At 44.2% G+C, this 25,408-nt stretch overlaps 1 protein-coding gene across 26 annotated transcripts in view; it reads right to left on the bottom strand.

The window, feature by feature from the left end:
* LOC100625134 (phospholipid-transporting ATPase IB) overlaps window positions 1–25,408 on the bottom strand; it is a 163,028-nt gene that overhangs the window by 126,437 nt on the left and 11,183 nt on the right. For 18 of the 26 annotated variants that reach the window (XR_014818980.1, XR_014818985.1, XR_014818987.1 and 15 more), the window contains 7 exons: window positions 17,631–17,773; window positions 14,277–14,376; window positions 13,118–13,216; window positions 11,401–11,446; window positions 10,381–10,421; window positions 8,091–8,164; window positions 2,498–2,567 (listed from right to left, as the gene is read on the bottom strand). Coding sequence is in view for 12 of the 26 variants with exons in the window: in XM_084981264.1 (XP_084837390.1) it covers window positions 2,498–2,567; window positions 8,091–8,164; window positions 10,381–10,421; window positions 11,401–11,446; window positions 13,118–13,216; window positions 14,277–14,376; window positions 17,631–17,731 (531 nt within the window). In the remaining 14 variants the exon portion in view is untranslated. Of the gene's footprint in view, window positions 1–2,497; window positions 2,568–5,456; window positions 5,477–8,090; window positions 8,165–10,380; window positions 10,422–11,400; window positions 11,447–13,117; window positions 13,217–14,276; window positions 17,215–17,630; window positions 17,774–23,173; window positions 23,333–25,408 lie in introns of those variants that run through there. The other 8 variants (XR_014818981.1, XR_014818977.1, XM_084981270.1 and 5 more) reach the window with 7 other exon arrangements.

A 25,408-nucleotide genomic window follows, 5' to 3' on the forward strand; every position in this document is an offset into this window, starting at 1 on the left:
TGGTCCATTTGGTTGAAGACTGCTCAGCATTTGGTTGCAAATTTTGCTGTTTTTAGGGGAGAAATTGAGCTCTAGTCCTTCTATTCCGCCATCTTAATCCCATCTCCAATAAATTTAATCTGATCTATATTGCTGGGTTTGTGCCAGTACCATACTGTTTTGATGACTGTAGCTTTGTAGTATAGTCTAAGTCAGGTAGCCTGATTCCGCCAGCTGCTTTTTTTTTTAATTTATTTTTTCTTTTTTTATAATACTTTTTTATATATAAATATATTAAATTTAAATATATTTTTATATATTTTCATATGTAATACTCAATGAATTTATTACATTTATAGTTGTACAATGAGCCATTTTTCTTTCTAGAGATGGCTTTGGCTATTCTGGGTCTTTTGTGCTTCCAAACAAACTTTAAAATATTTTGTTCCAATTCTGTGAAAAATGCCATTAATAATTTGATAGGGATGCACTGAATCTGTAAAATGCCTTGAGTAGTACAGTCATTTTGACAATATTGATTCTTCCAATCCAAGAAGTCTGTAATTACATTTTTAAAAATCCGGTAGGTACCAAACTATTACTATTAGCATGGGGGATGAAGGTGGGATTTGGAAAATGATGACAGTAAATTAAACTATCTAATTGTCTAATTTTCTGTATTTTCTAACTTAATTGTTTGAGGTATAGTTGATTTACAATGTGTTAATTTTTGCTGTACAGCAAAGTGATCAGCATATATACATATATATTCTCTTTCATGTTCCTTTCTATTATGGTTAATTAGAGTATATTGAATACAGATCCCTGTGCTATACAGTAGGACTTTGTTGTTTATCCATTCCATATATAACAGTCTGCATCTGCTAATCCCAACTCCCAATCCAACCCTCCCCACACCCCTTCCCCATGGCAACCATAAGTCTGTTTTCTATGTCTGTGAGTTTGTTTCTGTACCATAGATAAATTCATTTGTGTCATATTTTAGATTCCAAGTATAAGCGATATCATATGGTATTGTTTTTTCTTTCTGACTTATTTCACTTAATATGATAAACACTAGGTATGTAAACACTGCTGTAAATGGTGTCATTTCATTTTTTGTAATGGCTGAATAGTAGTCATTGTATATATATATATATAATTTCTTCTTTATCCATTCATCTGTCAATGAACATTTAGGTTGCTTCCACACCTTGGCTATTGTAAACAGTGCTGCTGCGACTATATTATTTTTACAGAGAGATCATATACTTAAGAAATTCTAAATTTATTTTCCATTTTCAATCAAATTAAAGTTTTCAAAAGAGATAGCAACAGACATGCAAATAATCAAAAGTAAAATCAGGGGTTTCCTTACTTAGGCAAACTAATGGAGCAAAATCAATGCCTTTCTTTCATTAATAAAAAATTAATGGAAAAGCTATTTCTTCCTGGGAGTTCCCATCATGGCTCAGCAGTTAATGAACCCAACTAGGATCCATGAGGATGCAGCTTCGATCCCTGGCCTTGCTCAGTGAATTAAGGATCCAGTGTTGCCGAGAGCTGTAGTGTAGGTCACAGACATGACTCAGATCCTATTTTCCTGTGGCTGTGGTATAGGCCAGTGCCTACAGCTCCTATATGACCCCTATCCTGGGAACTGCCATATGCCATGGGTGCAGCCCTAAAAAAAAGACAAAAAAAGAAAAGCAATTGTATACAAGATCACCCAGAGTTCATTTAGACATCCTTTCAACCTAGTTATAATATTTAGCCATGACAATAGTTTTATCACAAAATCATTAATAAAAATATTCTCAAAACTAAATACATAAAGATGTATTATCCTTTATGACCTGAATTTTATGGGACATAATTTTTCTTGCAATAGTGAGTGACACATTCATTTAGTTCCTGCTTATTATTTTAAAAGTACATTTTTTTTCATTTTTAAAGTTTCACTGAAATATAGTTGATTTACAATGTTGCGATAATAAAAGTACCTTTTAAATATCTGATGAGGGAGTTCCCATCATGGCTCAGTGGTTAGCGAACCTGACTGGCATTCATGAGGATGTGGGTTCAATCCCTATCCTCTCTCAGTGGGTTAAAGATCAGGCGTCGCCATAAGCTGTGGTGTAGGTCACAGACACAGCTCAGATCCTGTGTTGCTGTGGCTGTGGTGTAGGCCAGCAGCTGCAGCTCTGATTTGACCCCTAGCCTGGGAACCTCCACATGCCGCAGGTGCAGCCCTAAAAAAGACAAAAGACCAAACATCTGATGAGGGAGTTCCCATCGTTCCCATTCCATAACAAAAATTTTATTTATTTTGGTTTATCTGATGAGGATAAACCAAAATAAATAACATTTAAAAAATAAAACTAAATATCTGGTAAGGATAAATTACATCCATTCAACAGAGGTGAGAGAATTTTCATCATGAAAAAACAACTGGTACCTAACAAAAGCTGACATTGTGGATCAAGAACAACTTTAGGAATTAAAAAGACGTCTTTACCTGCCGTATTTTTAGATTTGTCTCTCCATCCAGATTAGATGTTGCAACGTAACATGTGGCCTGAGGTTGGCTAAGGAAAATAAAGCAAGTAATATTGAATCAACATCTTTCCAACAGATTAATTTCCCAAGAATGGTAACGACGGAGTGTGATCTACATCAGTACCAGTGCTTCAAAACTGAAAGGTTTATGACAACTACTTTGCCAGAGGATATTAACAGCCTGATCCTACGAGCCCAAAGTTCATCTTGCAGGAAAGCTCAGCGAAAAAGTTCCCGCCCTTACAGACTTGTGTGATTACTCTTCAACCTCCCCACCCCCACCAGAAAAAAAGGGCTGAGGATGAATGGAGATTTTATGTAGTTCACAACTGACCAGAGGTCAAATATACAATTCTTAAAAATTTAATTTTTAAGTAAATTATAGTTGATTTATAATGTTGTGCAAGTCTGTTATTCTCTGCAGTGGGTCCACTGCAGTCCCTAAGGACCCAGGCTTTACGCCTTGAGAATGAGGGTGTATCCTCCAGGACATTTCTACACAGAGCAGAGCTCCTGCGACAAACATAACAACTGGGGCCTCTGTATTTCCATCTAATAACCTCAAGAGCTAGGGAGTCAAGGCACGGAATCAGCAAACAGTTGTCTTGCCAAATTTTATTCCTTGTCAAACGCAGCTCATTTATGATACTTAACTATTTGAAAGAAAATGCCATGAAGAACAACAAAAATTGACAGTTAACATGTACTTAGTCTTAAACTCGGCCACGTCATTTGACTCTATCATGTGCTGAAATATCAGGCTAAAAGTAAAATAATCTGTATTCATTTGGTAACCAAGACCTTATACCCCAAAATAGAAAGACAGCTTCACTGGGGATCCAGAGATATAACAGAGTAAGGACTTCCAAAAGCCTCTCCTCTGTAACAAACAATGAGAAAATGGGCAAAAATTATCACAGTTAACTTTTTCAAAACTCCGAAAATTAACCAAAGGCTAAAAACAGCCCAGGGATACTTTATTCAAGACAAGTGGCTGAATTTTGACTTTTTTTAAAAAATAGTGAGTTTGGTGATATTTTAAGTTGCCCTAGCCCCACATCCTCCTTTTAGCTCAGAGGCAGCTCAGAGGAATAAGTCTACATTCCAAGTCCCAAGAGAGAACAGCACAGAGCTGGAGCTCTTTCCAATCCTCATTGCCAGAGAAGCACAAGCTGACCTGTCCGATGGTTCTCTCAAAGAGCCCACTTGAAAGGCCTGTTTTATTTGGCCTGACTCAGAGCTCACCCGAGGCTGAAAGCCTCTCCCTTGGGGAAGTGGGGAAGGGGAATTTGGTTGAAAATATTCACAGGGCAGTATTTAAATGTCATAGCTGGCCGGGGTAATGTATAACAGTTGAGGTAAACAACAGACTAAACAAAAAGCTTAAAAAATTGGTAATGAGCAGTAACAAAAATAGATCCCGGGGAAGAGAGAGAATCTAATTGCCAGAGGTGCCAAATTTTATTACCCAAAAAAGTTCAGTTTTCAACAAAAACATCATGAGACATGAAAAGAAGCAAGTAAGTATGGCCCATACATAAAGCAAAAGGCAATCTAGAAACTCCCTGAGGCAATCAAGGCATTGGACTTAATGCACAAAATTTAAATCAATATGCTAAATATGTTCACACGGTGAAAGGAAACCATGTTGAAAGAAACATCATGTGAGAAATGTCCCATGATATAGGGAACATCAATAAAAATATCCAAATTATTTAAAAAAATAAATAGAAAGTCTTGTGTTGAAAAGTACAGGAAACGACATGGAAAATTCACTAGAAGGGCACAACATCAGATTGTGAGCAGGGAGAAAAAACACTCATTCACCCTGAAGATAAGTCAATTGAGACAATCCGGTCTAAGGAAGAGAAATTTAAAACAATGGAAAAAGTGCACAGATTGTCTGGAACACAATCAAGCAACCAACATGTATAGAACAGGAGTCCCACAAGGTGAGTCAAGAAAGGAAGGAGCAAAAAGAACATTTAAAGTAATAATGGCCCAAAATTCCTCACACTGAATGAAAAATATCAATCTACCTACACATCCGAGAAGCTCAACAAAATAAGTCTCTAATTAGTATGTACTCAGAGACCCACACCTAGACATATAACCACACTGTTGAAAGTTAAAGCCAAAGAAAGACTCTTAAAAGCAGAAAGAGAAAAATTCCTTCTCACATTAGAGATGCTAAATAATATTAACACATCGTTTCTAAGCAGAAACCTTGGAAGACACTGGGATAACATATCAAGGAACTGAAAGAAAAAAATTATCAACCAAAAATTCTATATCCATCAAATCTACCCTTCAAAAGTTAAGGCGTTAAGACATTCCCAGATAACTAAAAACTGAGAAAGACTGTTAATAGCAGCCTTACTTTATAATAAGTACTAAAGGGAGTTCTTCAGGCTAAAATGAAAGATCCTAAGGCAGTACCTGAATCCACAAGAAAAAAAAAGCAGAGCTCCAGCAAAGGTACTATATAGGTAAATATAAAAGACAGTGTGTGTGTGTGTGTGTGTCTCCTTCTTTCTCCTGATTTAAAAGCCAACTGGTTAAGCAATAATTATACATCCATGTTGATGGTTACACTGCGTATGAAGACGTAATGTGTGGTAACAGCAAAAGGAGGGGGTGGGGGAAGCAAATTTGTATACAACTTTGGAAACGACATTGGTATTAATCTAAAGTAGATTGTTACAAATCAAGGTGCTGATGGTAATCCCCAAGGCAACAGGATATAAATCATATATACAGTAAAAGAAACAACAGAGAATTAAAAACATACCAGAATGTATTGTATATACCAGAATATCTATCTATTTAGCACAAAAGAAGCCAGTGGAAAGGAAGTGAAGAAGAAAAAGACACAGTATATAAGAAAACAAATAGCAAATGGCACATGAAAATCCTACCTTTTCAGTAACGCCATAAGCTGATTATATCCCCCATTAGAAGGCAGAGAGTGGAAAAAATGGATTTAAAAACAAAATAAAAACATTATACAACTATATGCTTTCTATAAGAGATGACACCTGAGACTCAAAAACACAGGTTCTCGTCTTGGATCAGTGGAAACGAATCTGACCAGCATCCATGAGGACGCAGGTTTGATCTCTGGCTTCGCTCAGTGGGTTAAGGATCCAGTGTTGCTGTAAGCTGTGATGTAGGCCGGCCGCTGCAGCTCCAATTCAGCCCCTAGCCTGGGAACCTGCATATGCCACATGTATAGCCCTGAAAAGCAAAAAAATAAATAAAATAAAAAAATTTTTTAAAAAGATTCAAAGACGCAAACAGGTTGAAAGTAAGAGGATGGGAAAAGATATACCATGCAAACAGTTAAAAGTGTCATTGTGGCTATACAAACATCATACAAAATAGACTTTAAGATAAAATCATTACTAGATAGATATTTTATAGTGATAAAAGGGTCAATCTGTCAAGAAGATAGAGCAATGATAAATATATACACACACTGAACAACACAGGTCAAAATAAATGAAGCAAAAACTCAAAGAACTGGAGTTCCCATCGTGGCTCAGCGTAAATGAATCTAAATAGCATCCATGAGGATGCAAGTTCAATCCCTGGTCTTGCTCAGTGCGTTAAAGATCCAGTGTTGCCATGAGCTGTGGTGCAGGCCACAGATGCAGCTTGGATCCTGCACTGCTGTGGCTGTGGTGTAGGCCGGCGGCTGCAGCTTGATTCAACTCCTAGCCTGGGAACCTCCATATGCCATGGGTGTGGCCCTAAAAAATACCAAAAAAGACACTAGAAAAAAAAAGATATTCTAGATTCTCTTACAAATAAAAATTCCAAGCTTGAAGAATACAAGAGGAGACTATATATGCGTGTATATACGTAAACATAAAATACCTCCAAAATTATACACAAGAATATAATAGTATTGACTGTCTGATGGTCAGTGGGGGGGGGAGTCACTGTCTGTCTTTTCATACCTTTTCTTTCTTTCCTTCTTTCTTTCTAGGGCCACACCCGCAGCATATGGAAGTTCCCAGGCTAGAGGTCGAATCAGAGCTGCAGCTATGAGCCTGCACCACAGCCAGAGCAGTGCGGGATCCGGGCTGTGTCTGCAACTTACACCCCAGCTCACATCAATACCCATCACCAGATCCTTAACCCACAGAGCAAGGCCAGGAATCAAAGCCGCATCCTCACAAACACTATGTCAGATTCTTAACCTGCTGAGCCACAGTGTGAACTCCTCTTTTCACACCATTTCAAACTTGAAACATAATGTGAATTAGCTATTTCGGAGTTCCCGTCGTGGCGCAGCGGTTAACGAATCCGACTAGGAACCATGAGGTTGCGGGTTCAGTCCCTGCCCTTGCTCAGTGGGTTAATGATCCAGCGTTGCCGTGAGCTGCGGTGTAGGCTGCAGACGTGGCTCAGATCCCGCGTTGCTGTGCCTCTGGCGTAGGCCGGTGGCTACAACTCTGATTAGACCCCTAGCCTGGGAACCTCCATATGCCATGAGAGCAGCCCAAGAAATGGCAAAAAGACAAAAAATAAATAAATAAATAAATAAATTTAAAATGGCCTATAAAACTTCTCTTCTAAATTATAAATGCTCTATGTTTTAATGTATTCCTATAACAATCACTTTACCATTACTCTATCCAAGTCCAGACTTGCTCACAACCTTGTATTAGTGTTTCTACTTTCACAACACATCTGCATGCTCATCACCATATCATCATCCTGTTTTTACAACTACTGTGTGAAAAAAGACGAAATAAGGGGGATATTTTTCCTGAGAGATGAAAGATCTAAGAACACAACAAGAAAAGCTGTTTCAAATAAAAAGGCTTGTTCATATACTTCAGATTTTTTTCCATTAGACCAATAGCTCTCACTTTTAAAAATTTTGGAGTTCCCTTCATGGCTCCGCGGTGAATGAACCCGACCAGGATCGATGAGGATTCAGGTTTGATCCCTGGCCTTGCTCAGTGGGTTGAGGATCCAGTGTTGCCATGAGCTGTGGTGTAGGTTGCAGACATGGCTCAGATCCCATGTTGCTGTGGCTGTGGTGTAGGCTGGCAGCTGCAGCTCCAATTCGACCCCTAGCCTGGGAATTTCCACATGCTGCGAATGCGGTTCTTGGGGAAAAAAAAAATAAAAGGAATTAATCTAAAAATTAGGACAGGAGAATGTATAGGTGAATTAAAGAAAAGCGAACACAAGTACAGAATAGCAGTTGTCAAACTATGACCTAAAGACCAAATCTGGCCCCTGCCTATTTTTATAAATAAAGTTTTATTGGAACAGAGCCATACCAATTTTTTATATATTGCCTATGGCTGCTTCTGATGTTACAAAGGCAGAGCTGAAAGCTACAACAGAGACAGCATCACCCCCAAAGCTGAAAATATTTACTCTGTTTCCTTTTGTAGAAAACATTCGCAGTCACCGGTTTACCATCTAGAGAACGGCAGGGTGAAAGGGGTGAGAGAGGGAAACGCCTGTGGTTTTCTTACAGTTTCTGACCCCAAGCGAAAGTGCCTGCAGCGCTCACCCGAGTAACTAACCTGGAAGAGATGAGGACCACGTCTGCAGGGAGGAACTGCCCGTCTGTGGCCTTCACAATGTCACCCACATTCACCTTTCGAGTCAGGAGAGAACACACGGAATCATGCATTTTAAAAAGGACAGACGAAGGCACAATGTGTCAAATAACCTCAAGAAAAAGGACAGCGTGAAAATCCCGGAGCCGTCCTGATAAGTTTCAGCTACGTTACAACAATGTCATTTCCTCTTTTTTCTCTTCTTTTTCTCTTTTGCGGCTGCGTTCACAGGTTCGCAGCACGCGCAAGTTGCTGGGCCACAGCAGCGACAACCATGCTGGATCCTTAACCTGCTGAGCCACCGGAAAACTCCGAAGCACCTCTATTTCCCGATGTCTTCACTTCTCTAAAACTGCTGTTCCTAACTAAGGGCTATTCTGCCTTCCACATCCGCCAGGGGACACTTGGCAATGTCTGGAGGTATTTTTGGTTGTCACAGTGGTGGGGGTTTTAGGGGATGACTCTATCGTCACTGAATGAGTCGAAGCCAGAGATGCTGCTAAACTTTCCGCAATGCGCAGGACAGCCCCGCCCTCGGGAGTCATCCAGCCCAAAGTGTAAACAATGCCAAGGTGGAGACCCACTCGAGGCACCACATTTGCAATGCTGTGCTGTTCGTACACCATCACACTATCATTGCTTGCCTAGCGTCTGCCTTCCTCTGCCGGTCTGTGAGATTCACAGAGACTCAAGAAAATGCCTGTCTCACTCCTAGATGAAGCCCCAGTGCTCACACCAGTGCTTCTACTGTAGTAAGCACTCAAGAAATACTTGTTGACTAAATATATGAATGAAATCTAATTTTTAAATGAGAAAAAGCAAGAGACATAAATTCTAGGAATCATTCATGGTGAAAGCGTCTTAAGCTCTTGACAATTTCTCCTTGGATACTGAGCCTTTAACAAACTGAGAATTGACGCTGTGCTAAGTGCTAAAGGCATAGCTCTTAAAGGGACAGCCCTTCCCTGGGCAGCTGGAAAAGCCAGGGGTCTAAATGCTTTCCTCGACCAAGTTCTGGGCCTGCATTTAAAAAATAAGTTCTAACTGGAGGACGAGGAGACTGTGATTGCCATTGATTCACTGTATGATTTATGATGACAGATGATTCCCATATGAACTGAGCCTCAGATTAATTAACACTTCAGATCAAAGTTAGGAGTGAACTTTAGACGCTACAATGTGTCTTTATAAACAGCAAGCACAACCCCTAGGGGAGGAAAAAAAAAAGACTGACAGGACAACCTTCACAACTTGCACAAAGTCCACAAACACAACAGACAATAAAGCATTTATAACATATAAGCAAGCAACTTACAGCAAGATCTAAAAATGGCTAGAATAATACAAATGAGAACCGTGAAATTAAAACTGGAATTTCCGCAGAAGCAATACTGATGTAGGAAGTGAACATACACCCGCGGGCCTGAGAGCAGGAAGCCATCTCCCTGAAGGGCAGTCGCAACCCTCACATCTCCCACCAACCGTCTCTTTTTCTCTTTGACCACAGAGCGTCCATGAGTGTCCTTTCCTCTGCTGAGCACGGATGTCCAGAGCGCTCCCCTTGGGCACGTGCGCAGAAAGGACGCAGAGGGACAGAGTTCGAGCCCCCGGCTCAGGCTGCCGGCCTGGATCTTGCCGCCGAAGCCATGGGGTAGATTAGACCTCAATCCCGCCGTCGCCTCTGCTCAGTCAGAAGCCCACCGCGGCCTCACGCCACCCGCCTGCTGTACTCACAGCTCCCCCTTCCCAGAGGCGCGCCATCGGGCACAGAGGGCCCCCCTGCCATTCTTCTTGCCCTTGGTCCCAAAGAGAGGAGCGAAAAGCGGTCCCTCTCGACTCAGCTGGCTTCTCTCTCTCAGGGCAGGAAATAGCGATGATACTTAGAAATGGACACATTCTGAGAGTCGGCTCTCAAAGGAATTTGACACTGGTCACCAAGTAGCTATTGAGGAGCACACAGTCAGACACTAGCCCCTGGACAGCTTTACTTCATCCCCGAAGGGCAAACGTTATGACAACACTGCCCGGGATGTTCTCCATGGGTCATCTTGTGCCCAGAGCAACTGTGTGTGAACCACACAAGGACACCTGCCAGCTGTGTCACCTTGAGCAAGAGACTCACTCTCTTTGATCCTTTGCTTCCTCATCTACAAAATGGGACAATATGATGCTTCCTAAAGATCCGCTTCCCAGATCAAAAATCTGCAGCTTTAAATACCGTGGGTGCTTATGACTAAGTTAAATACACTCTTACCTCTTTCCACAAAACCACCTGCCACACATTCCGTCTTAACACTGAAAAAGAAACAGTTGTGTATTCATTGTAATTATTGCACTGGGTAAAGTCCAAAATAATAAAAGATACCTCTTCCCCAAAACTGCAGGCATTTATTTATAAATTATTGTTTTGTTAATTTAACTTTTGTATAAACTCACAGAGTATGTAATTCTGTTCATACGCACTAACCCCAAAAGACAGCGACACACTGGGCTTGATGGGACAGCGGTGAGCGTAGCTGCCTTCCAAAATAGAGCAATATGGGGAGTTCCCGTCGTGGCGCAGTGGTTAACGAATCCAACTAGGAACCATGAGGTTGTGGGTTCGGTCCCTGCCCTTGCTCAGTGGGTTAACGATCCAGCGTTGCCGTGAGCTGTGGTGTAGGTTGCAGACGCGGCTCGGATCCCTCGCTGCTGCAGCTCTGGCGTAGGCCGGTGGCTACAGCTCCGATTCCGACCTCTAGCCTGGGAACCTCCATATGCCGCGGGAGCAGCCCAAGAAATAGCAAAAAAAAAAAAAAAAAAACCAAAATAGAGCAATATGTAATAAAATGCAACATAGTATGATACGGGATAGAATATAGACAGACAGATAGACAGGCTGTATTAAGTCACTTCCAGTCCCAAAGAGAATACAGTCTGCTGCTATACGCTAAAATACTGGCTGATGGCCTGGAAAGCATCATAAGATATTTCTAATCAATACAGAGATAGCACACATCAGAACGAGGACGGAGAGAGGTATGCAATACCCAGTCTTCTTTATGGACGTGAGAGCTGTTAGTATGCTGGATACCCATCCCCCCGTCTTTTTTCTCTTTCTGTATTCTAGTCAGCATCATTACTGACTCTGAGCATCCTTCTAGTTTTTGTTATTTGGTTTTACACGTCTTTAAATTAAAAAATGTTACAAAACATACTGCACGCATCTACTTGCTGAATCTGGATATATTCTCAGAGTGAAGGAGTCATAAAAAAACTCAATCTAATATCTTACCTATTGTGTTCTTCGAGTTAACTAATCTGTCTGCCATATGTCGTTTCTGTTATAGAAAAAAAAGCCATGATGTCAAAAGCTCCAAATGAATCATTCAAATCATAGTACAAGTCACAGCAGTTTTAAGGAAGAACAGAGGCAGCAAACCTAACCATACAGTCTTTTGTTGGCTATAACTGATCTCAATTTTGCTTCTCCCTTACACGCCTCCAGAAATGGAGATGTGACCTAAGAGAGGCAGTAGAGCAGTGGGCTCAGGTGTGGGGCCCCCAGGGCCTGCCTGCCTTGGTTGATATCCCAGCTCTGCCCTTTACTAATGCAGCCGGTCAGGTCACTGACTTGCCTGCGCCTCAGTTTAAATGAATACACAGGGGTTCCCACTGTGGCAAATCGGGATCAGCAGCGTCTTGGGAGCACTGGGATGCAGGCTGGGTCCCTGACCCCGCACGCACAGTGGGCTACGGATCTGGCGTTGCCGTAGCTGTGGCTTAGATGGAACTGATGCTCGGATCTGATCCATATGCCTCGGAGAGGCCAAAAAAGAAAATAAATAAATACATACACACAGACACACACCCTCACATGCATATAGACACATGCAGTTCAGAGCTTACTACATAGTAAAGTGCTCTTGAAACATTAGCATTTTATATGATGCGTAATGACTGTGTTTCGTTAAACACATAGTTAGCAATTCTGAACATGGCCCCACTTAACGGACGGCTTTTGAGGTTGAAAAACTCTTTCACATTATAAGCCAATCAAAAGGCCAGCAACCAAAGAGACCTTCCTGGCGACATGGCAAGACGGTAGGAGTTGGGCAGCAGCATGCCAAGGACCTCGGCCGGCCGGTGATTCTGGAAATGAGCCTCCCGATGATGAGCGAGGAGGGAGGGACTGCAGAAGTGTGACCCCCGCTGCGGCAGGGGGGGTCGGAGCAAAAGCAAACACTGACAACGAGCTCTCCTACGTCTCCCCTGAGATCAGCAGCCCGTGTGACCCCGCTGACAAGGTTACAGCACAATTTGTGTGCACATGTGTTTCTGCCATTCAGGATTTTCTCCTCAGGCTGGATTACATCCCCGAAGACACTATCATGGGTCTTATGACAGCTATTAGGTCTTACTGGTCTCTCAAATATATATGTAATTTAAAATTTGAAACCTCACAACTGTCACTCTTCACATCAACTACAGACTTAAAGAATCATACAGTTCCAACCAACAGCCTGAAAAAAAAGAGTAAGAAATGCACCTCTCGGAGTTGCCATCGTGGCTCAGTGGTTAACGAATCTGACTAAGAACCATGATGTTGTGGGTTCGATCCCTGGCCTCAATCAGTGAGTTAAGGATCTGGCACTGCCATGAGCTGTGGTGTAGGTTGCAGCCGAAGCTTGGATACCGCGTTGCTGTGACTGTGGCATAGGCCGGCGGTACAGCTCTGATTAGACCCCTAGCCTGGGAACCTCCATATGCCACGGGCGGGGCCCTAAAAAGGCAAAAGACCAAAAAAAAAAAAAAAAAAAAAATACACCTCTTATATTCAAGGCAGTGTTTTTCTGGTTTTATTTTTTGACTACACCCGTGTCATGCGGAAGTTCCTGGGCCAGGGATCGAACATGTGCAACAACAGTGACAATGCTGGATCCTTAACCACTAGGCCACGAGGGAACTCCTAAGGCAGTGGGGTTGGGAGCATTTAGTAGCAGTAAACTTACGTAATCTTCTACAATCTCTTTGATGCCTGAAATTACAAGAATAATCAGCAAAGGCAACAGAGTTGTATATTTTCCCGTTGGAGACACATCTGGAATTTGCTGCAAAATAGAGTTACACTATTAATTTTATAAGTCCTTGGTATATTTTGCATACAAAGCAAGTTACATTACTAGCAGCAAGTTACACTACCAGTAGCAATGTACGCTACATGACAACACAGATGCAATATAAAGGGGAAGGAGATGCAGCATAACCATCCCTGTATAAAATACTAGCTACTGCGTAGCACAGGTAATTATATTCAAAATCTTATCATAACCTATCATGGAAAAGAATCTGAAAAAGAGCATGTATGTATAAAGAATCGTTTTGCTGTGTACCTGAAATTATCAACTATACTTCAATCTTTTAAAAATCCCTCAAGTGTGACCCTAAATATTACATAATGTGTAAAAGTACCCAGTTCAGTTGCTTAATAATTGACTTTGGTCATTGTGTCACCTTTTTTTTTTTTTTTTTTTTTTTTGTCTTTTGTCTTTTTGCCTTTTCTTGGGCCGCTCCCACGGCATATGGAGGTTCCCAGGCTAGGAGTCGAATCAGAGCTGTAGCTGCTGGCCTATACCACAGCCACCGCAACATGGGATCAGAACTACGCCTGTGACCTATACCACAGCTCACAGCAACACCGGATCCTTAACCCACTGAGCGAGGCCAGGGATCGAACCCAAATCCTCATGGATCCTAGTTGGGTTCATTACTGCTGAGCTACAACGGGGACTCTGAAAGATGCTATTTTAAACTAACCTTCAGGGTTGGTTGTTTGTTTTTTAATTATTCCTTTCAAAATACAGCAGAGCCATCCTACCATGGAGGTGGCACAAATGACAGGAGTCATTCCAATAATATCTCATGAATGATCTAAACCAGGTTGAACTGAAGACCAGTTAATTCATCTACTGTGCAACAACCCATCTTTCAGCCCAGAAGTGGACTTTCGGTGTCTCACTGAATAACTTAAACATTGGATGAAGAGATCTCTTCTCACGGCGTTTAAATTTATTCCCTATATCAAACTCTTACTTCAGCTAAGTAAGCTTTTTATACCTTACTTTTTGCTTCCTAAAAATCTCAGCCCACCACCCTGTCCAGGAACGTTACCTGCAGTATCGTGATGAAGAGGAAGAAAGCGTTGGCCGCTTTGCTGAACTGCAGGTACAGATACCGCGGGAGAAAGGACCACAGGCTGTACTTGGCTGTGCTGTGGGTGAAAAGAAAAGTGCATCTCAGCTAACGCTGTGAACTCATAAAACACTGACGCAGGACGCAGACATTAGTTATAACCCAGAAGTGGATAAAGCAGTGTTTTAAAATGCTGACCCTTTTCTAAAGATATTTTGTCTTTTTCACAGCATTCGTTGTCATCGAAAACATACCTAGGATAAAAAAAGAATTTTCCCCACTTCCGGAAGTACTATCAATATGAATACAGGCATAGAGAACCAAGGATCAGAAAGCAGAAAGCAGCGTGTTACCTAAGCATATGGAAATGAGAAGGAGAGGAGTACATCTTTCATTTCATTAATCATTGAGATCGTTTATTCACTCAGCAAACATTTATTGAGCAGCTGCTATGTGCTAAGGAACTATTCTAGGTGTTTGAGATACATCAGGAAAAACAGAAAGATTCCTGCCCTTATGAGGCTTACAATCCAATGGAGCAAGACAAACAATAATCAATAAACATGACAAATCCGTTACCTACAGCTATAGATATATGTTAGAAGGAGATAAGCAAGATTCAGCCTCCATTTTCTAATTGCCTGTAATGCTTATAGCAAAGCTTCTCGGGAGCTCCCATCGTGGCACAGCAGAAACAAATCCAATTAGTATCCATGAGGATGCGAGTTCAACCCCTGGCCTCACTCAGTGGGTTAAGAATCCAGCACTGCCGTGAGCTGTGGTGCAGGCCAAACACTCAGCTCAGATCCTGGGTTGCTGGGGCTGTGGTGCAGGCTGGCAGTTGTAGCTCCGATTGGAGACCTAGCCTGGGAACCCCCCTATCCCGCAGGTGCAGCCCTAATAAAAATTAAAAAAAAATTCTTAGCAACGTCCGTCTTATAGGCCACCCTTCAAAAACGTTCTGTCACTAAACAATATCTCAAACCCAATATCCACCCAAATGCCTAGGACCTGTCAGGGACAAAGAACACCGTCGAAGGTGTGTTTCTTTTCTTCCAGTTAATCTACATCATCTGACAAGTTTCTGGTTTAGAAACTGGAAAGACCAAAACCAAAACCACCTGCATTTCCGGGGATCTGAGAGGAGCCGGAGGCAGAGGAGACGTCAAGGACACATTCAGGATGAACTCCCAGCGTCAGCACCGCTCGGCACAAGACCGGGGAACGGACGAGGCTCATCCGGAGAAGGCCCAGTCCTGATCCTGCCGCCATCCGTCCGAGTGGCAGGCCAGGGCCTGGCACTGCCACTGGACAGGCAGTGGGTGTGAAGGGATCCCAGCCCACTGAGGCTCTTCACTCCAGTAGGAAAGGGTGAGAGGCACCTAGTCAGCAGGGGACGAGGCAGACACTTGTCCCCAGGAGTCGGGGCTCAGGCATCCTCTGTTTCCATGGGTTACGTGTGAAAGCTGCTGCCCAGTACCAGGTGCCACCCTTCCGCTGGGGGAGGAAGCCCACAGAGTGTATTAAATAGGCCACAAGTCTAGCAAGCTCCCTGACCGTGCTGACATCATTCTGCTCATGGTGCTCCAAAAGTCGACGAGAAGAATATGAAAACTATTTTTTAGAAAACACACACAGTGAGAGTAAACAAAATGCCAAAGGCACAACGAAGATACAAGTGTCGCAAACTATCAGCTACTGATTAATATCTTAACAGACCACACAGGGTTAAAAACTATAGGAAACACAGGAAAGAACCGAAAGACACATGCTAGTAGAAATACTAGCGTAATTCTCTCAGTCTCGGCCCCCAGTAAAAGATATTGAAGATTTGGTAGTATAGTTAAAATGCTTATCTGTCAAGAAATAGGTAAACTGATAGAGGTGTACTTATATTAATGTGTTTTATGAAACTCTGTGCTCTTTATAGAGGATACATATTCTTTCAAGTTGGAATGCTTACAATGAACCAAAATTTTAACACGAATTTTCAAATAGAAATAACTCACACCATATTTCTCTGACCAAAATGCAATAAAAACAGAAAATGGAAGTAGAAACAAAAAGAAACATCTACTTAGAAAACAGAAGATTCTCTTGCTTTTTAGGTGCTTAAATAAAGTAGAAATCAGAGCTATAAGGAGTGAAGTTTTAGTGAAAGAAAGACAAATCAGTAAGCCAATAATAAACTCTCCAAATCCACAAAGAAACAGAAAGGAATTTATAAAACAAAAGAAGCACTACAAACTAGTTGGAAATGAAATGACTGATCAGTCAATGGGAAAATAAATTAAGCTGGCTGCCCACCTCATTTCTCACACCAAAAGAGTCCACCCAGGTAAAGATTTAAAGTTAAGGCGTTACCGTTGTGGCTCAGTGGTTAACAATCCAACCAGGAACCATGAGGTTGCAGGTTCCATCCCTGGCCTTGCTCAGTGGGTTAAGGATCCAGCGTTGCCGTGAGCTGTGGTGTGTGTTGCAGATGCGGCTCAGATCCCTCGTTGCTGTGGCTGTGGTGTATGTTAGAGGCTACAGCTCCGATTAGACCCCTAGCCCGGGAACCTCCATATGCCATGGGTGCACCCCTAGAAAAAGGCAAAAGGACAAAAATAATAATAATCATAAAATAAAGTTAAGACAAAAATACTGCCTCAGGCTAGTGCAGAGATGGGAGGTGACTACTCAAGAATACAGAGTTTCAGAGTTCCCATCGTGCCTCAGTAGAAACGCATCTGACTAGGATCCATGAGGTTGCGGGTTCGATGCCTGGCCTCGCTCAGTGGGTTAAGGATCTGGTGTTGCTGTGAGCTGTGGTGTAGGTCGCAGATATGGCTCGGATCCCTCATTGCCGTGGCTGTGGTGTAGGCCGGCAGCTGTAGCTCCACTCTGACTCCTAGCCTGGGAATTTCCATATTTCCTAAAAAGGAAAAAAAAGTTCTATAAATATTAAACCCAGAGCCGAAATGAAGGGAGGTTACATTTCCTCATTCTGTGCCTTTCAAAAAGCACATGTTTTATTCTCCCTTCGCTGACAGAAAGCAGCCTTCCAGAGACCCAGGTTTGCGGTGCTGGGTCTCCGATCCTCTTGTCCACCAGGTGTGGGCCTTTGTCTTGAGTCTGCCCTTCCCGCAGAGCATTACAACCCATGCCCTGGTCACCAGAACTGGGCAGATGTCCTCGGCCTCTGGATTCCCACTCCGCCTTCATCTGGGGCCTCAGAGGCATCCTCTTTCCTTGCCTCAAGGCGCCGGGGACCCCTCACCACCTGGAGCGTCCCTCACACAGGTGCGGTTTCTGCTTCCGCCCTCCCGGCCCAGCGCACCCCCGCCTCACCTGATGGAGTTTTTGCAGAAGCTGTTCCTGTGGGGTTCGTTGAGGTAAATGGTGCGGGCTTTAGTCACATCTGTCCTTTGCAGAGGCCGTCGCCAGCCCATGTTTCCTCCAGTTCTGACGGCTCACAGAGACGCACACAGGTCCTGTGGCGAGAGGGCACCAAAACGTTACAGAAGGGCAAACGAGGGCAGGCTCCACGGAGGGCGGCAGCTTCTGTGCGAGGGGGTGTGTCTGTGGGTGTGGGTGTGTGCGCGTGTGTGCGCGTGTGTGTCTGTGTAGGGGAGCATCACACACAGCCTCTCCCAAGACCCCTGCTCCCTGCACCAAGAGGAGCTGGGATTCCGCCACCGCTCACACGCCCGCATCCCAGCCCCCGCACAGCCCAGGGAAGGGCCTGCGGCACATGAGTCAGGACCCAGCAGGGCCCAGAAAGAGGCGGGTGGAGAGACAGAAGAAGCAACAGGAAGGATGGGCTGGCCCCCACGCCATCCCCAGAGTGTCCCGGCTGAAGAGCCGTGGCCCCAGGACCAGAGAAGGGACCCCGACCCAGGGACCTTCAGTTTGACTAAACCCCAAACAGCTGCCGGCCTGCCCGTAGGCCCTTGGCCGCCCCTTCCTTCTCTCTAAGCGGAGCATTTACTTTAGAAAGCGTGTCCTTGTAAATTCTCACCCTACTCCCCTTAGAGCGTACCGAGGTCTCCGCAAAAGCCCCCCTGCCAGCTCTGGGACCAGGGACTCTTTCCCCGACCGTCACCATCCAGGAGCAGAGAGCCCTAACTTCAGCGGGCGCCCTGCCCCAGGCTGTGAACTCCCTTCTGTCATGAGAGCAGAGAAACGACTTGTCCTTGCGGTGAAGCCAGTGCCCGCGCACAGGCGGCCCGCAACCCTCCCACCCCCATCCCAGCTCCTGAAAACCCCTCCAGTCCCTCCCTCCTGCCGGAACCGTGAATACAACCTTCCCTGCCTGCTTCACTTTGCCAGGTTCACTTTGACACCTCCTAACCCCCAACACACATAAGGTTTTCGACAAAAGGGCCAAAGAGAGTTTTATTTGGTTGGGGTGAGAAATCCAAGTCAGCTCGGGGAGAGGAAGGTCAGTGTAGACCACTGGCACTAAGGACGTAGCTTTGCCCAGAGTCCAGGGCCCCAGATTTCCGAGACGTGTCAAAATCCCTCCATTTCAGGGTGAACGCAGGCCTTCAGATCCTTGGGGACAGGAATTCTTCCCCATCACTGTCGTTTAGACCGGCTGTTTCTCCGCTGCATCCGCTAACCACCCACCCATGTGAGAGGGGAGGAAACAAAAGACAAACACAAGGTGAGAGCCCGTGACCTCGGCGGCTGCTGATGAGACATAAAGCTGCGGCTCATCGCCGCGGCTCCAGGGCTCCGGCCTGAAGCCCGCTGCCCCGCCGCTGCTCCCAGCAGAAAGGCCCAAGTCCCAGCGGAGGTCCCAGCGCACACACGGTGCCACGCTCCTCAGCAGGCGGCGGAACAGCAGCCCAGCAAACTGAGTAACAGGAAAAAATGAGGCGTTCCCATTGTGGCTCAGCAGAAACAAATCTGACTAGTAACCAGGAGGAGGCGGGTCTGACCCGTGGTCTCGCTCAGTGGGTTAAGGATCTGGCGTTGCTGTGGCTGTGCTGTAGGCCGGCAGCTGCAGCTCTGAGTCCACCCCTAACCTGAGAACCTCCATGTGCCTTGGTGCGGCCCTAAAAAGACAAAAAAAAAAAAAAAAAAAAAAAAAAAACAGTAAAAAACGAGCCAGCAGAGGATCCATGCAAAGGCGCAGTGGATCAAGGAGCCCGTGGTGGAGGTTGCAGCTCCGGCTCAGATTCAGTCCCTGGTTCAGGAACTTCCACATGCTGTGGGGGCAGCCAAAAAAGAAGGAAAAAAAAAAAAAGTCAAAGGAATTTTCTAAAGTCATTGGAAAGAGCTAATGGAAGAAATGAAAGAGAATAGCTTCAGGAAATGAAAAGCCACAGTGAAGCAACAAAAGCAATAGTAACAGGAGAGTGTGGTTCACATACGCAGAAAACCACGCAAGATAAAATGTTGTTTTGGGTTTGGGGGGATTTTTTTGCTTTTTACGGTCGTACGCACGGCATATGGAGGTTCCCAGGCTAGGGGTCCAATCAGAGCTACGGCCCTAGCCACAGCAACGCCAGATCCGTAACCTACACCACAGCTCACGGCAATGCTGGATCTGCAACCCACTGAGTGAGGCCAGGGATGGAACCTGCATCCTAGTCGGATGCATTTCCGCTGTGCCACAACGGAACTTCCTAAGCAAGATGAAATGAAAAACAGCACAGAAGATAAAGACCTGGAGAAAAATTATAGATTGAAGACAAAGGATACTCAATGTATGCAAACTGTCATCCTCGAGGAAGAAACCAAAAAAAAAAAAAGAAAGAAAAAGAAACCGATAAAAATATTCAAAGCCGTTAGAACACATTTTCTATTAAAGACCTTTCTTTAAGGAGCACAATATGACTAAGGAAAATCTGATACAAAACAATCAACGCTGAAGAGCTTCCTGGTGGCTCAGCTGGTTAGGGATCTGGCTTTGTCACTGCCAAGGCTCTGGTTACAGCCGTGGTGTGGGTTTGATCCCTGGCCCAGGAATTTCTGCACGCCATGGGTGCAGCCAAAAAATTTAAAAAAAAACAGGAGTTCCCTGTGTGGCGCAGCAGAAAAAAATCCGACTAGGAACCATGAAGTTGCAGGTTCAATGCCTGGCCTTGTTCAGTGGGTTGAGGATCCGGCGTTGCCGTGAGCTGTGGTGTAGGTCGCAGACGCGTCTCAGATCTGGCAATGCTGTGGCGTAGGCTGGAGGCTGGAGACTATAGCTCCAGTTCGACCCCTAGCCTGGGAACCTCCATATGCCGCAGCTGCAGCCCTGAAAAGACAAAAAAAAAAAAAAAAAAAAAAAAGACTAAAAAATAAAAAATAAATAGAAAAATCAGTGCCAAGACACTTCCTAATAAAGTTTGTTGGACTTCAAAAATAATGGAAAAATCATTATTCTTTTTTTTTTTTTTAATCTTTTTGCATTTTCTAGGGCCGCGACCCTACATCACAGCTCACGGCAACGCCAGATCCTTAACCCACTGAGCAAGGGCAGGGACCGAACCTGCAACCTCATGGTTCCTAGTCGGATTCGTTAACCACTGAGCCACGATGGGAACTCCAAAAATCATTACTCTTAATCACAAACCAGTTGAATCGCTTACACAGGTTGAGGGGAGAGGGAACACTAAAGCCACAAACTTGACCACTGAAACATTCAAACTAGAGGCAGAGTACCCTACCAAGAAATGAATGAAAAGCTCCCATAACCAAGATTAGTAGGAAGCAGTGATTTATTTAGACACAAAAGTAAGGGTTTAGATAATGGTAGCCTGTCTTATTGTGACCAAACTCTCTGTTGAAACATTTCAAAATGCTGAAATTTAAAAAAAAAAACAGCTTTTTAAATGCATTGAATACTCAAGGTAAGGGCTATTATGAGACTGGAATTTAATCAAAAACAAAAAAATCAAGAGAAAAACATGAAAAATTCAAAAAATGCTTTTCCCCTGAAGAAATATGCCAATTCCTACTAAAGTTAGCTGTAGAGAAACGGGGGTGGAGGGAGCTCCTGCTGTGATTCAGAGGGTTAAGAACCCAACACTGTCTCTCTGAGGATGCGGGTTCAATCCCTGGTCTCACTCAGTGTGTCAAAGATCCAGTGTTGCCGCAAGCTGTGGCATAGGTCGCAGATGCAGCTCAGATCTGATGCTGCCATGGCTGTGGTGTAGGCCAGCAGCTGCACCTCTGATTCCACCCCAACCGCAGGAACTTTGATATGCTGTGGGTGTGGTTGTAAAAAAATTAGATAAAATAAATTTCAAGAAAGAAAAAGAACCGGGGTGTTTAAGTCAAGGCTCTGGTTCTGCCCAAAGTGGGGAATCTGCAAAAACATGGTCACACAGATGTATCTCAGTGTCACGGGGAGCTGGAAAGAAACCTGCTCCATCCTCACGCAACCTCCCCCACAGGTGCTCTCCCACCTGCCCTGGCACTGCCCCGAGGAAGGACAGAGACAGAGGAAAGGGTGAAAGGACGAGAGAGGAGGAGAGGGATAGAGCGAGAGAGAGGAAGGAAGGATGGAAGGAAGAAGGAAAAGAAGGAAGAGGGGTTGAGGCAGGGAGGAATGGAAAGGAAAGAAAAATGGGAGGCGGGGAGGAAAGGAAAAAGGGAGGGAAGAAAGGGAGGGAGGATGGAAGGAAGGAGGAAGGGAGAGAGGAGGGAAAGGAGGAGAGAGAAAGAACCCTTCCTAGACGTCTAGAACATCTGATGGGATGGCTCTGTAGCAGAAGAACCCCAATTAACACCACCAGAGTTGACCATGAAACCTCAAGCTTTGTTAGCTCAAAATGGTTCCAAATTGGTAATGATACAAGCGACAGGCAGAAACAAATAGGCCTCCACTCCAAAGAAAAACACCCTCATCCTAGCCCTCAGAGAATCCCCACAAATTATTGATCGAGGGAAAGAAGTGACATACACAGCCAAAGAGGAAGCAGAGCACTGCGAAACAGAGCTTTTACAAAGAAAAGACTGCATGACTACCCACTAGAGATTTCAGATGCCTGAAGCAGAAGATACAGATTTCCTTAGAAAGAAAATAATCATACTTATACTATGTATGAAAAAAAACAAACCCACAGGCTTTAACATGCCTGTATGGGGAGAAACTACGAAAAGTGACCCAACAAGGAATCAAAGAAAGGAACCAAATAAAACCTCTAGACATGGGGGGGGGGGCGGTCATGGTCAAACTTAGAGATTCAGTGGACAGTTCTGGCCACGGACAGGATGCTGCTGAAAGGGAAAATAATAAGATGAAATACAGATCAGAGAAATTACCCAAAATACAGCATGGGGAAGAACAAGACGCACTGTACATGAAAGAGCTGAGAAGACCAAGTAAACGAAGCGCAAAGACCTAACGCGCTTTCGCTGGGGTCCCAGAGGGAGAGAGAAGGGGAAACGGAGCAGAGGCAACCTTGCGGAGAAAAAATGGCTACGGATCTTCCACAAGGGCAAGAAAACCTGTAAATCTTAGTAAGATAAATGAAGGAAAATCACACTTGGCCTTAGAGCGAAGACAGAAAACAGAAGTCAAAGAAAAATCTTAAAATCAGCCGAAGAAAAATAAAAGAAAAAGGAACACTTTCCAAAATACTTTATGGAGCCACATGATAATGATATCAAAACCAAAATCATTACAAGGAAAAAATGGTACAAAACCTTCTATAAATCTGGGTATAAAAATCATCATCAAAGGTTTTAAAATCTACCAATATATGAAAGGACGGTACACTGTGACTTTTATAGGTTGAACTGTGTTCCCACCAAAGAAGCTATATTAACACCCTAACCCCGGATCTTAGTGTGTGCATCTCTGGAAATAAACTGTCTCAGTTTAGTTTGGGCTGCTACTTAAAAAAATCATAGATAGGACAGCAGGTAAACCACAGGAATCTGTTCCTTACAGTTTAGAAGCTGAGAAGTTCAAGACCACGGCATCAGCATGGTCCCGTCTTTGTGCGGAACACCTGCGTGGTGCACGCCTGCCGCCTTCTGTGTCCTCACCTAGAAGAGAGCCCTTGGATCTCTCGGGACCCTCTTTTATGAGGCAACAATCCCAGGATGAGGGCTCCGCCTTCACGCTGAAGCACCTCCCAAAGGCCCCACCTACTGACACCATCACCTTTGGGGGTGAGGATTTCAACACGTGAATGGCGGCACGTGGGCACAAACACTCAGACCTAAGTAAGTTCTTTGCAGATTTAACCAAATTAGGATGACGTCATTAGGGTGGGTCCTGACCCAGTATGACTACTGCCCTTATAAAAGGGGAAATTTGAGAGTTCCCTGGCGCCTCCGCGGTTAAGGATCTGGTGTTGTCACTGCTGTGGTACTTTTGGGTTAACCTCCTGGCCTGGGAACTTTCACCTGCCGCCGCACGGCCAACAGCAGAACAAAACAACAACAAAGGGGCATGTGGACTCAGAGGCAGACACACACATAGAGGGCAGACGATGTGAAGAGATGGGGAGAAAGTCGTGTGAAGATGGAGAGAGAGGTGGGACTTCGCTGGCACAAGCCAAGGAATGTCTGGAGCCACCAGCAGCTGGAAGAGCAAAGAAGGATCCTTTCCTACAGGCGTCACGTGGAGCTTGGCCCTACTGACACCTTGATTTCAGATTTCTATCCTCAAGAAACGGGAGACAATAAATTTCTGTTGTTCTAAATCACCCATTTTGTGGGGCTTTTCTACAGCAGCCTTCGGAAAGTAAAAAATGACCGTGTAGGGTTAGGGTTACGGTCAGAAGTCAGGTTGAATCATTTCAAAATAACATAACATCAGAAGATTAAAGAGGAAAAGCTCTGAGATAATCTCGATAGATACAGAAGAAGCCTTTGACAGAATTTAACACGAATGATTAAAACCCTCAGCAAAACAAGAAAAGAGGGAACTTCTTCATCCTGGCAAAGGCTACTTACGAGACACCTGCAGCAAGTGTCTACTTCACTGTGAGAGACCGAATGCGTTCTCTGTAAGACTGGCAACTATGCCACATCTAGAAATACTGTGCTGGAAGTTTTGGACAGGGCAATAAGGCGAGAAAAAGAAACAAGAAGAAAGGAGAAAGGAAAAAAGAAGAAATAGAACGGTATACAAATACCACATGACGGCCTATGGAAAACACCCTCAAAGAATCTATTAAAAATTGTTCTGGTTCCACGTAAAATCTTTAGAGGTCAAGACATTCATTCTTACAAAGGGTAAAAAGCCGAACAGACTGCAAATCAGCAACTCTTCTCAGATCCATCAGAGAACTGAAGTCACAGGGCAAATTACCACCCTGCAAACTAGAGAGATGTGTGAACTCAGAGATTCACAGTTTATCTCTGGAGTCGGCACTGGTAGAAGCACTTAAATGGTAGCTGAATGATTCGAATGGATGAGCTGAGCCATGAACAACCGTGGGAGGTAAAAACTCCTGGGGAGGGAGCCTCTGAGGGAGCCCCACACTCTGCTGAGTTTAACCTTGCGTAGCACCACCAGATTCTCAGGGTAAAGATCAGAGAAAAGGCCCCTCACGCTTCCAGCAAGGGAGGGGAAAGCCATTATTAAGAAATATGCCCAGTGGAGTTCCCATCGTGGCTCTGCCGTTAACGGACCTGACTAGCATCCATAAGGATGCAGGTTCAATCCCTGGCCTCACTCAGTGGGTTAAGGATCCGGCACTGCTGTGAGGTGTCGTGTAAGTCGCAGACACAGCTTGGATCCCAAGTTGCCGTGAGCTGTGGCGCAGGTCAGCAGCTACAACGCCAACTTGACCCCTCGCCTGGGAACCTCCAAATGCTACAGGTGCAGCCCTAAAAAGACAGAAAAAGAAGAAAAAGAAAAAGAAATATGCCCAGCTACATCTCGTCCTCCTTAATACAGGCCTGCACTCAAGGAAAGTCTTTTATCGATGCCAAACCAACCTGGATGAAGGGAAACACTTAACTCCAGCCCACTCTAGCCTTCTTATCTAAAGGGACGGGGAAAAAACAGAAAAGTACTAACGAATGGCAAGACCAGGAGCACAGGCACATAAGAGACTGAAACCTAATCACCGTTTTAGAGAAGCCCTCCATCGCACGTACCGTACCACCACGTCAATGGGTTCCTGTATAACAGCAGAGATTTACAGCCGAAAGGACTACACGGCTAA

This window comes from Sus scrofa, chromosome 11, assembly GCF_054392235.1.
Source record: "Sus scrofa isolate SSC_HxYL_T2T_F1_AM1 chromosome 11, Sscrofa_HxYL_maternal_Yorkshire_Landrace_v2.0, whole genome shotgun sequence".
Lineage (NCBI taxonomy): Eukaryota > Metazoa > Chordata > Mammalia > Artiodactyla > Suidae > Sus > Sus scrofa.